Below are 14092 nucleotides of genomic sequence, written 5' to 3' on the forward strand. Positions count from 1 at the left end.
TCCCTATGGCCCCCTCTTCCACTCGTTCTTTGGTCCCTACTCTTCTCTTCTCTAGGGCAGCCTCTTCTCTGTCCCGGACTCTAGCCCCCTCTCCATCTCCGACTCTCAGTCTCTTGCTCGCCTTGGGTCTCGCGGCTCCAGCCCTCTACCCGGCGGCCCCGCCCCCGGCCCCGCCCCTCTAAGTGGGCGGAGCCACACCTCTCACGACCCAATTAGGCGCCGGCCCAGCCCTCAGCCCCACCCCTCGCGGCGCAGAGCGGGCGGGGCTGGACCGCGCGGAGGGGGCGGTGGTTCCAGCACCGGGAGGCGGGAGGAATCCAGCAGGAGGCGGCGGTCGCCGCGCTCGCTTCGGCCGCGCAGCGGGAGGGAGGCGCGAGGCAGGAGCCGGCGGCTGGGCTCAGCAGCGCATCCAGCGCAGCGTGGCGCCCCCGGCCCGGCCCCATGCCCGCAGTCCAGCCGGACCGCCCTTGAGCGCGGGCGCCTCGCCCGCGCCCCCCGCCCGCCGGCACCATTGCCCCGACGGCGCGGCCGGGCGGCCCGGCGCTCCCCAGGCTCCGCGCCGGCCGGAAGACGCTGCTGGCGGCCGCCGCGGGCGTGGTGATGCTGCTGGTGCTGGTGGTGCTCATCCCCGTGCTGGTGAGCTCGGGAGGCCCGGATGGGCACTATGAGATGCTGGGCACCTGCCGCATGGTGTGCGACCCCTACCCCGCGCGGGGCCCCGGCGCCGGCGCGCGGCCCGACGGCGGCGACGCCCTGAGCGAGCAGAGCGGCGCGCCCCCGCCCTCCACGCTGGTGCAGGGCCCCCAGGGGAAGCCGGGACGCACAGGCAAGCCGGGCCCTCCTGGGCCCCCCGGGGACCCAGGTCCTCCGGGTCCTGTGGGGCCACCCGGGGAGAAGGGTGAGCCGGGCAAGACCGGCCCTCCCGGGCTGCCGGGCGCGGGGGGCAGCGGCGCCATCAGCACGGCCACCTACACTACGGTGCCGCGCGTGGCCTTCTACGCCGGCCTCAAGAACCCTCACGAGGGTTACGAGGTGCTCAAGTTCGACGACGTGGTCACCAACCTCGGCAACAACTACGACGCGACCAGTGGCAAGTTTACGTGCAATATTCCCGGCACCTACTTTTTCACCTACCACGTCCTCATGCGCGGCGGCGATGGCACCAGTATGTGGGCGGACCTCTGCAAGAACGGCCAGGTGGGCCCGCCGGGGGCATGGGGCTGGCCCAGGGGCAGGGCACCCAGGGAGCCCGGGGCCCACGGGTACGGACGGGTACAGATGGAGACCCGGAGCGGCTTAGGCATTACAGGCGGGGATGATCCAGGCTAGCGGGCACCCCTGACTCCTCGGCTCCTAGGCGCCGGCTCCAAGGCAAGTGCTGCTGGGCACCTGCGGCACGGAAATGCGGGAAATACATCCAACTAATAATCAGAGCGCAGGCCGCGCGGACTGGCCCTTGGGGGCTTGGCCGGTGGGAAACAGCATTTCAGAGCTAGGATTCTGGTTGATACCAGCTAGCGGTGAGGGGCCGGATCAGGATGGACTCTGGGGAAAGGCAACGTCTTCGCCCGCGGGCCCTTGGGCGCACCGCTAGGCGCGCAAGCGGAGAAGGCGAGCTGTAGGAGATGTTTTGCGCACAAAGGCGAAGGGAGCCAAGCGCACAAAGCCTTAGCTACCGTACATCCCCCGCCCTTAGGCAGGGACCAGTGGGCAGATCTGCCACCCTCTGCAACACCCGGGACTGCGCGGCCCCTTCCCACTGTGTCAGAGCTAAGCGCCCCAAAAGATGGCCAGAAGGGAAAAGTTTTTCCTCCTGAAGCAGGACAAAGAGGTGGAAACTCCCCCTCCTCTTTGCCTCCCAGCTGCAGTTCCTGATTCCTGAGGGGTCAGGGGATCCTCTTCCTTCCCTATCCCCATTGGAGAGACCAGAGCGGCAGGCACCAAGCTCATGAGGTCTTTGGCACCTGGGACCAGCGATGCCTGGTGTTCTCCTTGGAACTGCTGCCCCAGGACCAATCTTGACCTAACCCTGCCCCAGGGTGACAGTTTTACCCAGCTCCCTTCGCTCTGGTTCCCTCTCCCTTCCCAGTGCTCCCACAGGGGACCTGGGGCCCCTGCAGTAGTCAAGAAGCATCCTTGTGGAAGCAGGTGCCTGTGCGGATCAGAACTAAAGCTTTAGTGGCAGTTGGGAGGGGATCTCCTGTGACTGAGACCCAAGATCCTGCTGGAACCCTCCCACTGCAGCACTACCCGAGGTGGACCCTGTTTAGGGGTGGGGAAAGGACCGGCCTGAGAGTCAGCTAAAAGCCTACCAGGTGCTTGTAAGTCTGCCCGTCTCCTCCCTCCCCTGCCTGCTCTCCCTCTTGTTTCTGCCTCTCCCCTTCCTCTTCCTCTTTCTCCCCTCTCCCCACCTCTTGTGCTTGCCTCTCTCCTGTGTCTACCAGTCCGATCTGTCTCTCCCTTGGTTTCTGGTCCCCCACCCCTGTGTTTAATCCCCCTCTTTAATCCTTGGGTGTCTCTCTCCCACTTGTGTCTGTCAGGCTTCCTGTGTCTTTCCTCTTTGTCCTTCATTCTTGACCAAATGGGAGGCCCCAGTATCCAGTGAGGACTCTCTCTGCAGACAGCCCCACAATTCCCCTTATTAATCACCAATAAGGGATTCAACAATGTCACCTTCATCAAAGAAATTTCTTCCTTTCCCAAAGAAAGTTTGGGCTGGCACCAAGTCGAGGTTTCAGGGGGCTGGGACCACAGCTTGCCTGGATAAGGAGGTGGTCACTAGGCCACCAGTGGGCCCTACTGCACTCCTCAAGAAGGTGCCACAGGGCCCCAGAGGGGAGACAAGAGGAGGCCCCAAAGATGGTAGGTGCTGGGGGCAGGCGTACTTGCTTCAGTCACTGGGAGGTGAAACTGACTCAAAAGGTTCTTCCTACCCCTCTAGTAGGGACAGGGCACTGGCAGAGCCTGACAAGGAAGTGGCACCACAGGCTGGTAGAAGAAAGGAGGTGACTTTAACCAGGGGTTTCAGAGACCCAGTATTTTAACACTTACTCAGACCATTTCCTGCCCCACTCCCACACACACAAATCCAAGACAGACAGTGGGATGATAGGCCCTGGACCTCCCCACATCCTTTGTGACTTCTTCCAGATTGTCCAAGAGACTCATTTCCTCTCACTAGTCATTCCATATGACTAGTTCTGAGCTCCAAGTAGGAGCCAGGTTTGGGGTTCCAGGGGTTCAGCCTGCTTGCCCTCCAGGACTGCATGGTCTGTGCAGGGGAGACAGTAGTGACCACACAATAACACACCCCCGCCATTATTGTGAGGGAGAGGAGACCGGGAGCCCCCTGACACTCCTGTCCTCAGATGTGTTGGCTGGAGGGAGTGACTCAGTGGGCCCTAGCTCAGACCAACCTGGTCAGGGGAGAGGATGATGAACCTAACCGGGGAGAAGACACAGCTAGGGAGAAAATGAAAGGTCAAGTGTAGGGAGAGGCCGGCTCAGAGGTGGAAGAGAACATTCAAGCCAGCAGGGAGCAAAAATGACAGGGCTGGGCAATGGGTGGGAACAGAAGGGAGGAGCTGGCTCCTCCCACGCCTTCAAGACCAGGGGCAGCCCTGGGCTCTGTGCTTTTCCTTCCTGGCTTCCTGCCTGCAGAGAGACTTCCAGAATTTCCTCCAGAAAGCAGAGCCGCATCTGGGCCCTGGTCTTTCCCTGAGCAAGATGGGGAAAGCGGGGAGTCAGCACCTTCCTGCTTGGTGCCAAGGCCCTCTCCCTAGGGATAGCTGTGAGTCCCCGATGCACGGCCAGATGGCAGTAAGGCCGGGTCATTATGACACAGGGACCTGAGGAGCCTGAGGAAGGGACTCTAGGCTGGAGCCGGTGCCCTGAGTGAGATAAGCTCCCTGGGGTTCCTTCTAAGATCCACAGTTCAGATGGGTCCCAGAGGATGTGAAACTGATACACCAGGCTAGGGAAGGGGGGCTGTGGGGGGATAGTCAGGGCCTAGGGAAGGGGAGTATTGCAAATGGGCAGGGACTTGGACACCAGAGTCTGAGTGAGGGGGGGGGGAAGGTGGTGGGGTGTGTAAACTGGGGACTGTGGTTCTAAGACCTGACTGGGGATCAGCCTCTCTGGTGGGGGGATATGGCCTCCCTGCCTCCCCCCACCCCATCTCGCCGCTGTCCTCTGTGGTGGGGGGATATGGCCTCCCTGCCTCCCTGCCTCCCTCCCTCCCCACCCCCACCATCTCGCCGCTGTCCTCTCTGGCCTCTAATGCCTTTCACAGGACAGAGCACAGTGCCTGGCACAGTAGGAACTCAGGCATTGTGTGAAAGCAAACAGGGGCCAGGCTGGCTGCCCATGGGAGCCACACCTACATACCCAAGACCCCAGCTTTGCTCTGGGGGCAGCGGCACATTTCCTGGGTTCTTGGCCCCTACCCCAGCCCCACTCCAGACCTCTAATCAGACCAATGCCTCAGTTGTACTTATTGGCAGCCCTCGAGGAGGTGCTTCTATCGCACCCCCACATGACAAGTCCCACACTTGCGTTCCGCTTCCACAACAAAATGAAATCCCCAGACTTCCCCTCCTCCCCCGGGAGGGACTGGATGCCTCTGCTGTTTCCAGTCTTGGGCAGAGAATCAGGACCCCTGGGTTCCATTGCTGGCTCCCCCACGTCTACGGATGGAAGAGCATTAATTCTCCCTGCCTCCATGGATAATTAGGATAATCACAGCAACAATCATGGTGATGAATAAATAATAAACATAAGCATAACCGTTCTGATGCCTGTCACATCACCAGGAGATTCCTGATGACAGATGACTGTATTCTGATGGATCTGGCTATTAAGAAGCACACTGTTTTAATGAGTTAAGGCTAAATTAATCTGAGTAATAAAAATAATTGTTATTAGAAGTAATTTATTAGCAAAGATAATGAAATGCATGTGTAATAATAAATACCACCAGGATTAGGGCCCAGGGAACAATACAGAAGTTGGCTGCTTGTTTTCAGCTCTTTCCTGGTAGCTCAAAACCCCATCAAGATTAAAAAATTTTTTTCCTTTGCCATCAAAAGGCTTTTACAATGGTGGCAGTGGGTGAGGCAGGATCTCATCCATTTTCTAAACAGAGAAACCGAGCTCCTTAGACGGCATCTCTCCCTCATTTGATTTCCCCTCACCTTTCGCTGGACCAGGAGTTTTCCCAACTAAGTGCCCCCGAACAATTCCCTCCCAGGTTGGATGAGATAAGCTTGAGGGGTGAGAAGGGGCTGAAGGGATCTGGGCTTTCAGTGGCAGACTGCACTCAAATATGTCTGGTCCTTCCAGTGCAACATTGTTGCTGACTCAGCAGCTTTGGCACAGCTGGCCTACAGTGCTCCCTCCCGCCTAGAAGGGGGGATGGGTCCCTCTCCTGATCTGGCTTGGTCCAGCCCTGACTGTCAGCCTTTGGGGGTGCTGCCTTCGGGGAAGGGGCAGGATGGATAGGGGCTGTTGAGGAGCCTGGCTGAGAGGACCCCACTCAATGCAGACTCTCTGCCCATCCTCCACTCAGAATATCCAGGAGAGGCCCCAGATCAGAGGGCTCAGGACTTGCGTTGGCCTCGGAGGTTGGAAAGGAATGCCTGGAGAGTATATGTCCATCACCCCACATCCTCAATATCTTACGATTACAGCTCTCCCCCACCAATGATGTGTCAGGCTTCAAACCCAAAGGCTGGCGCTCCCCTGCCCCTCCTGATGCTCCTGCCTGTCCCTCCCCTTCTCCATCCAAACAAGGACCAGCAAGGATATCAGAGCAGACTGAGGATCACGGAGGGATTTAAGGTTTCAGAAGGGATGATTCCCTTCTTTCCATCCACTTCCTTTCTACCACCTTCTACCACCGTGGGGTGATGCTGGAGGAGCTAGAAGTCCTCTTGGGATGGGGTAATAGTCACAGGTGTAGCTATAACTCCTTGAGGTGGGATGCAGGCCCAGCCTGAGCATTGGGTGGGGAAATGATTCCCAGGCCTTCCATCTCACTGTTCTGGTGTGAAAGACTCCAGAATGGACTTCAGACAGAGAGTCGACACAGAATGGACCTCAGACAAGGAAGGTCTCAGTACTAGGGTTGCTGCTTACTAGCAGCCTGGTATTGATCCAGGCCTGGACCTGTAAGGCCAAGGGGCACCCTCCTGTCCAGCCACTGACATAAGAATGGGTGGATGTGACTGAAATGTAAGCATCATTATTGCAATAAACCAGAGGGTGGGTGGCAGGGCAGGGGGATTTGCTTGACTGTCAAGTGGTCAAGAATCCATACTCCCATTGCAGGGGGAATGGATTTGATTCTGGGTTGGGGAACTAGGATTTCATGCCACATGCCGCCCCCCCCAAATATATATATATATATAATTTTTAAAAGAGAAAAAGGAATGATGAGAGGGGATGGCCCTCCATTCCTTGGGGGTCCAGAGAATTCCTCTCTGCAAGCAAGAGTTCCAGGCTGGGGAGTCCTGGAAACACTGCTGAGGTCCTCAATGGGCCAGACAGTGAGTGGGGCTTCCCTTAGTGACTCAGATGGTAAAGAATCTGCCTGAAATGCAAGAGACCGGGTTTGATCCCTGGGTTGGGAAGATGCCCTGGAGAAGGGAATGGCTACCCACCCCAGGATTGTCGCCTAGAGAAATCCCTGGACAGGAGAGCCTGGCAGGCTACAGTCCATGGGGTCGCAAAGAGGCGGACACGACTGAGTGGCTAACGCTTCAGGGGGCCAGACAGTGAGACCTAGGGGAGTTAAGGAAGCCGATTACACTGAATTACATTGCCAGTTCAGACCCAGATTACACCTGCCCTAGAAATCCAAGGCTCCTCTCTAACCCCCTCCCAAAACACACAGTTAGGATTGCAAAAGGACGGTGCTGGGATAATGGGAGGAAAGCAGGCTGAGAGCCCTGTTGGTGCTGCAGGTGGGGCTCTGGGACCCTTCAGATTCTCTCCCTACCTTACCTCTGACAATCCCCCTCCCTCCCGGACCCCACTTCTCTCCCTTCTCCTCCCCTACCCTCTCACACATACCCTTACTCTCCTAACGGCCCAACCCCCACAGGTGCGGGCCAGCGCCATCGCACAGGACGCAGATCAGAACTACGACTATGCCAGCAACAGCGTGATCCTGCACTTGGACGCGGGGGACGAGGTCTTCATCAAACTGGATGGGGGCAAAGCGCACGGCGGCAACAGCAACAAGTACAGCACCTTCTCCGGCTTCATCATCTACTCCGATTGAGCTCCTCCATCCCCTATCCCCCCGGGGGTCCCCCTCCGGGTGGGGTAAAGGATGACCCATCCTCGTCCACCCCCTCGCAGCCCTCCCGGCTATGACGCCCCTGGCCCGTCCTCAACACCTTCCGGGCCGCAACTAGCCCTCCCGCCGGCTCACCGCAGAGCCGGGTCCGGCGCTCCCTGTCCTGGTTCCCCGGGAGGCGGTGTTGACCGTCCCCGCCCCAGCCCGCGCTGTATATTTGTACAGTAGGATTGTTTATTGCCCACCCTACCCACCAGCCCGCCCCAGCAGGGGTGGGAGAGAGGCCTCGGCGGGTTCCTCCCAGTGATGCGGATGTGCTGCCCACCTGCTCTGGGGTAGCGCCGCCTGGGGGAGGGGTTGGTTGGGGGCTGGATGGCTTCCCAGCTACAGCCTTTGGCCGGCTGCTGCCCGTCTGACCAAAGCTATAATAAAACACTTCCACCCCGCTGGCTTTCTGACTGTGCCCTGGAGAGGAGTTGCAGGAGGGAACTATGAGCCCTGCACTCCTCCAGACGGGGAATGAGTCTACTGGAAGTTTCTCGTGGATCTGGGAAAAGCCAGAGTCAGAGGTGCTCCAGGAAGAGGTGGGCCAAGGGGCCCAAAGCCCACCATGGCCCAAGAGGGTCCGGGCAACTGGAATAAGAGGCATAGGAGATAGCCTAGTTACATCATCATTTTCCCGGGTGGAAAAGCTCCATCTCTTTGACCTTGAAAGTCTATCAGCATTGCACAGGCACAGCCAGGTTTAAATTGGGAGACCTGGGTTCCGGCCCCAGTGCTACCCTGTAGGATGCTGGCTAAGTCACTCTCTTCTGACTCAGTTCTGGGTTAGTGATAGCAATGAAAGGAACAAGCTTAGTATTAAATGCTGGTTGACCTTGACCCAAGCACTTCACCCCTGGGCCTCAGTTTTCTCATTATAATAACTATCTCATTTGATTGTGGGTTAAAGAGGTATCATGTATGTGCTCAATAAACACAGCTTTTATTATTTATACATCACTTTAAAATTTGCCAAAGGCTTCCTGGTGGCTCAGATGGTAAAGAATCTGCCTGCAGTACGGGAGACCAGGGTTCAATCCCTGGGTTGGGAAGATACCCTGGAGAATTCTGGAATGGCTACCCACTCCAGAATTCTCGCCTGGAGAATTCCAAGGACTGGCAGGCTACAGCCCATGGGTGGCAAAGAGTCCAACACAGTCCGTCCAACATACATTTTCATATACCTGAAGTGAAAGTGAGTGACACTTTCTTCTCATTCAAGTCTTCTCATCCAAGTCTTCCAAGAGCACTGGGAGGTTGGATGGGTAGATTTTATTCTTCTTCAAAAGAGGTTAAATACCTTTTTAAATAAGACACAATCACTACGTTCTTGATTGCACTTGAATTCAAGAAGCCTTTGCTCGCTGGAGACAACACACCAAATATCTTTGCCTTGTCACTGACTTCCTCATCTCCTATAACTGGGGCCATGATGGTTGCACACAGTTAGGGCATTCCTAAATTATAATAGCTAATACTTAGAGAACATCCACTTTGTGTCTGACACCATATAAGAACTTTATAAATATTATCTCATGGGAAATGTGTATGGGGTGGGAGTTGATTGGCAACGAATACTCCCATGCCCTTTAACATGGATGCTGTTTTTATATCCATTTTAGATGAGGAAACTGAGGCTCAGAGGATAAATACTTTGTCATAGTCACAGAGCTAGGAAGGAGCAAACATCAGTATTTGAACCAAAGACCATCCTCTCAGCCAGCACACCATATATCATAAAGATTCGGGGTTTCCAAAGCAGAACCAAGGAAGGGGGACTTGGAGGCAGCCCAGCGCTTCCACTCCAGTGCTGTCCTGTGGAGGCTTGATGGGATTTACAAGCATCTGCCCTGGGCGGCAGCCACGGGTTGAGTCTCTTGGAGAATCCCAAGGCTCTACACTGAGGGAAAGTTCCCATCTGGCTTCCCCCTCCCACCCCCTGCTGGCTCAGCTGGAGAGACAGGAAGGAGGGGTGGCCTCCCTCCCAGCCAGGCCCCATGTATGGACCCTTGTCATGGCTGGCAGACTTGAATGACTTTCTTTATCCTCTCTCCTCTCCCCTACTTCCCCCTACTGCCAGCTGTGGCCATTTAATAAAATTAGCTTAATACTTGTTCCTTCCCTGTGGGGTCTGGAGATTGAAATCTGCGGGTCCCCACAAACCCAATAAAACCCCTAGCAGGTCTGGCTGGAAAGAGAGTTTCCTTGGGAAGCCTGATTAGATTAGCCAGCAACCCCCCCTCTCCCTCCCCCCACCCCCAGTGCCACCCACAGCCTCTTATGATTCTTTAATGGCTGCGCTGGCCCCAAATTATCCAGTCACTGCACCTGGGAGGCTCCCCAGCCCTCTCCCAGAGACCACAGGTACTGGCCTAGGACTCTGCTACAGCAAAAAGCATGTTAATCATTTCTGAAGGGAGTGCCTGACTGGCTGCCTGGCTGGCTTTTCTTTCTTGTGACTGGCCGATCCTCACGTCACTTTGAGATGGGGCTAAAATCTCCACATTGCAGATGAGGAAAGCATGGTCTGAAGAAAATCCGTGACTTGTCCATGGTCAGGCTGCAAGTTTGTGACGCAACTGGGACAGGACTAAAGCCAAGGACTTTTTTTTTCTGTGCAGGGCACCGGGAGTGTCTGGCAGTGCCGGCTGGTTGGGGAGCATCTCCCCCATCAGACAGGGGCTCCCCAAGGGCAAAGTCTATTTTTGTACCCCTCAGACTTGGCCAACCTGAGGACAACGACTTTGTCTCCACCCTCAGAATGGGAAACTTGAAGGCGAGACTGTGCCTCTTCCATCAGACCGGGAGTGGGGGGTCCTCAAAGATAGTGTTTTGGATGAGTTGAGGGTGAGGTGTGTATCCCCACCTGGGGGGATGGGGATGGGGGGCCAGTTTCCCAGTTGCAAAGAGTATGGCTGCCCTGTCAGTGGCTCCAAGGGTAGACGCTGTGCTTTTTCTATATAACTGGGGCTTTCTGAGACCAGCCCCTGGGACTGGGGGTTCCCTGAAAGCAAGCGTGTGTCTCCCCTCCTCCTCAGTCAGGGGCATTTCTGGCCCAGAAACATTCCATGGGGCAGGGCTGGCAGGTGGGAAGGAGGCTGGACAGGCAGAATGGTGGTTCCACTCTAGAAGAAGGAAGGAAGACTCCTCCCCAGGCCGCCTCCCCTTTAAAAAGATGTGTGATTAATTAATGAATAATCTCCCTGCCAAGGGAGTGTGAGGGTGGCAGTGCCCCCGGAGCTCACCCACATGAGAAATGGCAGGCCATCCTGTGCCCAGACGGCTCTCAGCCCTCGGAGTCCGTGCCACCCTGGTTTCTGGGGTCATGGGGAGCAGAGGAGGCAGCAGGAGCCCACCGATGGGGGCTACCCTAATTGGATGACTTTGCAGGAAGGCCAGGCAGGTGCGCTCAGCTCTCCGCTTCAGCTTGCTACAAACACATCTGCCAGGGTGAGGTCTAGGGGTTAATTGCCTCCCGCCTCACTCCTGGTAACCGATATTTCATTTACTGCTCAGAGGGGAAGCTGCCCTGAGAATCAATCGTGGACAAGCGTCCAGGAGACAGGGGAGCCTCAGAGGCATGGGAGCTGTTTCCCGGAGGATCTCAGCACCAGGAGAGGAGGCGGGAGGCAAGGACCAATTGCTCAAGGCTACTCTGGGGCTCACCCACATCCTGCTGACCCTGACAACAGCTTCAGGACCCCCATGAGCTGGGAGAACACCACAGGGGTCCAGAGGCTGTGCTACTTCAGCTAGCTGTGTTGTTTGCCTTGCTGTGGTCCCTTGTGCACATACTTATCTAGGTGCCCCCATAAGTGGTAGCAGGTTAGATGCTGTTAATAAGGTTATTTTCACAAGTGATGAAGGTATATTTGAAAAGCGGAACTGGAGGTGTGAGCTCCTCGCTCCCTTCCAGGTAACAAAACTTAAAATCCTACAAATGAAGTGATAATAAAGTGGAAGTGAAAAGTCTACACATGTTTGGGACTGGGAGGGCGTGGAAGGGTTACTGAGAGGTGGCAGCTGGGGGACTGAGGGAAAAGGGACCAGAGGGCTCCCCACCCCTGTGCTTTTCACATGCTCCCTATTTGCCCCATCTGCCAAAACTGAGAGTCAAAGCCACAGAATGGGTAACTCCCATTACACAGCTGGAAAAACTGAGACCCAGAGAGAAACTCCAGGTTGCTCAGGCTGGTTAAGGGCAGAGCTAGAACCTAAGACAGCAGGACTCAACACTCATGCAGCAACTGGAGTTAGAAAAACTGGGCTCAAGTCCTGGCTATGTTTGTGTTTCAGGAAAAGACACTCACTTTTCTGAGCCTCAGTTTCTCCACCTGAAGAATGGGCCTAATAAAATCACCCCTTGCATTAGAAGAACAGAGTTTCAACCACTGGATGACCGGGGAAGTCCCATGAGAAACTATTTGTATGTTATTAAGCAAATTCTTTTCTCTTGACCTCTGTGATCCATTTGTCAAACAAGCTCACTCCCCCTTTAAACCCCAGCTTCATGTCACTTCCTTCTGACATCCTCAGATGTTTCCATTATAGCCCATCTCTCACGTCATTGTTAGTCCTTGTTTAATAGGGTGATTTCTCCATAGACTACGTGCTCTATGAGTGTAGGAGGTGGGTGTTTATCAACCTCCCTATCTTCTTAGCCCACTTGTCTCATATTAGTAAATGCTTGCTGAATGAATAAGAACCCCCATTACCACTTCATTGAATGTCTGCAAGTTGCTTTACCTATATTATTTCTAATCCCTATAACAAGCTAAATGTTATATTCTTTTTTAAAAAATAACTGCAAAACTGAGGCTGTGAGAGGCTAACTGACTTGCCCCAAAAGATCAAGCAACTAAGTGTCCCCTTTCCACTGCTCATAGGAGGGCCAGCCTTGGCTCCTTGCCTCACTATGACTCACCTCATCCTCTCCAGCTAATTTTCAGGGGCAGAATAGGACCAGGGAAGACCTGGCTATAGGGCACAAAAGGTTCCTATTCTCCTGGTGTTTCCTGGGGACCCCAAGCCTTCAACCACACTCCAAATCTCTGTAAAAACGCATATCCCTGTGAGGAGGGAGGGTATCCTTAATCTGGAAGTCATTCCTTCTTTTTATTGGCTGCACTGTGTGGCTTGTGGCATTTTAGTTCCCCAACCAGGGATGGAACCCAGATCCACGGCAGTGAAAGCCCTAGTCTTAACCACTGGACCGCCAGGGAATTCCCTGAAAGTCATTCTTTGACAGTTTTGTTTCTCTTGGGTAGCAAAGATGGCAAGAATATCCTGGTTTTCTGGTAGCTTTATAATAACAGCATCTTTGCACTGTTGTCTCATTTTATTCTCAACAAACTAACAGTGTTAACCCACTGGACAAAGAGTAGTAGAGAAGTTCAGGTAGGTGAATGGAATTTGGGTCAGATCAACCAGTTATTATATAGTGACTCTACCATCTTGATCCCAAAAGAAAGGCAAAGAAAGGCAATGCCAAAGAATGCTCAAACTGCTGCACAATTGCACTCATCTCACACACTGGTAAAGTAATGCTCAAAATTCTCCAAGCCAGGCTTCAACAATACGTGAACCGTGAACTTCCAGATGTTCAAGCTGGTTTTATTTTATTTTTTTTTTAATTTTTTTTTTTTCAAGCTGGTTTTAGAAAAGGCAGAGGAACCAGAGATCAAATTGCCAACATCCACTGGATCATCAAAAAAGCTAGAGAGTTCCAGAAAAACATCTATTTCTGCTTTATTGACTATGCCAAAGCCTTTGACTCAGTGGATCACAATAAACTGGAAAATTCTGAAAGAGATGGGAATACCAGACCACCTGACCTGCCTCCTGAGAAATCTGTATGCAGGTCAGGAAGCAACAGTTAGAACTGGACATGGAACACCAGACTGGTTCCAAATAGGAAAAGGAGTACAATAAGGCTGTGTATTGTCACCCTCCTTATTTAACTTGTATGCAGTGTACATCATGAGAAATGCTGGGCTGGAGGAAGCACAAGCTGGAATCAAGATTGCCGGGAGAAATATCAATAACTTCAGATATGCAGATGACACCACCCTTATGGCAGAAAGTGAAGAAGAACTAAAGAGTCTCTTGATGAAAGTGAAAGAGGAGAGTGAAAAAGTTGGCTTAAAACTCAACATTCAGAAAACAAAAATCATGGCATCCAGTCCCATCACTTCATGGTAAATAGATGGAGAAACAGTGGCAGACTTTATTTTGGGGAGCTCCAAAATCACTGCAAGGAGATTCAACCAGTCCATCCTAAAGGAGATCAGTCCTGGGTGTTCATTGGTAGGATTGATTTTGAAGCTGAAACTCCGATACTTTGGCCACCTGGTGTGAAGAGCTGACTCTTTTGAAAAGACCCTGATGCTGGGAAAGATTGAGGGCAGGAGGAGAAGGGGATGACAGAGGATGAGATGGTTGGATGGCATCACTGACTCAATGGACATGGGTTTGGGTGGACTCTGGGAGTTGGTGATGGACAGGGAGGCCTGGCGTGCTGTGGTTCATGGGGTTGCAAAGAGGTGGACATGACTGAGTGACTGAACTGAACTGAAAATCACTGCAGATGGTGATTGTAAGCCATGAAATAAAAGATGCTTACTCCTTGGAAGAAAAGTTATGACCAACCTAGACAGCATATTAAAAAGCAGAGACATTACTTTGCCAACAAAGGTCCAACTAGTCAAGTCTATGGTTTTTTCAGTAGTCATGTATGGATGTGAGAGTTGG

The 14092-nt window shown here is 54.0% G+C and overlaps 1 protein-coding gene across 1 annotated transcript; it reads left to right on the forward strand.

The window, feature by feature from the left end:
• Positions 1–281: 281 nt before the first annotated feature.
• C1QL1 (complement C1q like 1) lies at positions 282–7749 on the forward strand. The gene is made up of 2 exons (XM_020873497.2): positions 282–1197; positions 7103–7749. The coding sequence occupies exons 1-2, from the start codon at positions 601–603 to the stop codon at positions 7280–7282; spliced, it is 777 nt and encodes a 258-aa protein (XP_020729156.1). The 5' UTR covers positions 282–600; the 3' UTR covers positions 7283–7749.
• The last annotated feature ends 6343 nt before the right edge of the window (positions 7750–14092 follow it).

Source organism: Odocoileus virginianus, chromosome 17 (assembly GCF_023699985.2).
Source record: "Odocoileus virginianus isolate 20LAN1187 ecotype Illinois chromosome 17, Ovbor_1.2, whole genome shotgun sequence".
Lineage (NCBI taxonomy): Eukaryota > Metazoa > Chordata > Mammalia > Artiodactyla > Cervidae > Odocoileus > Odocoileus virginianus.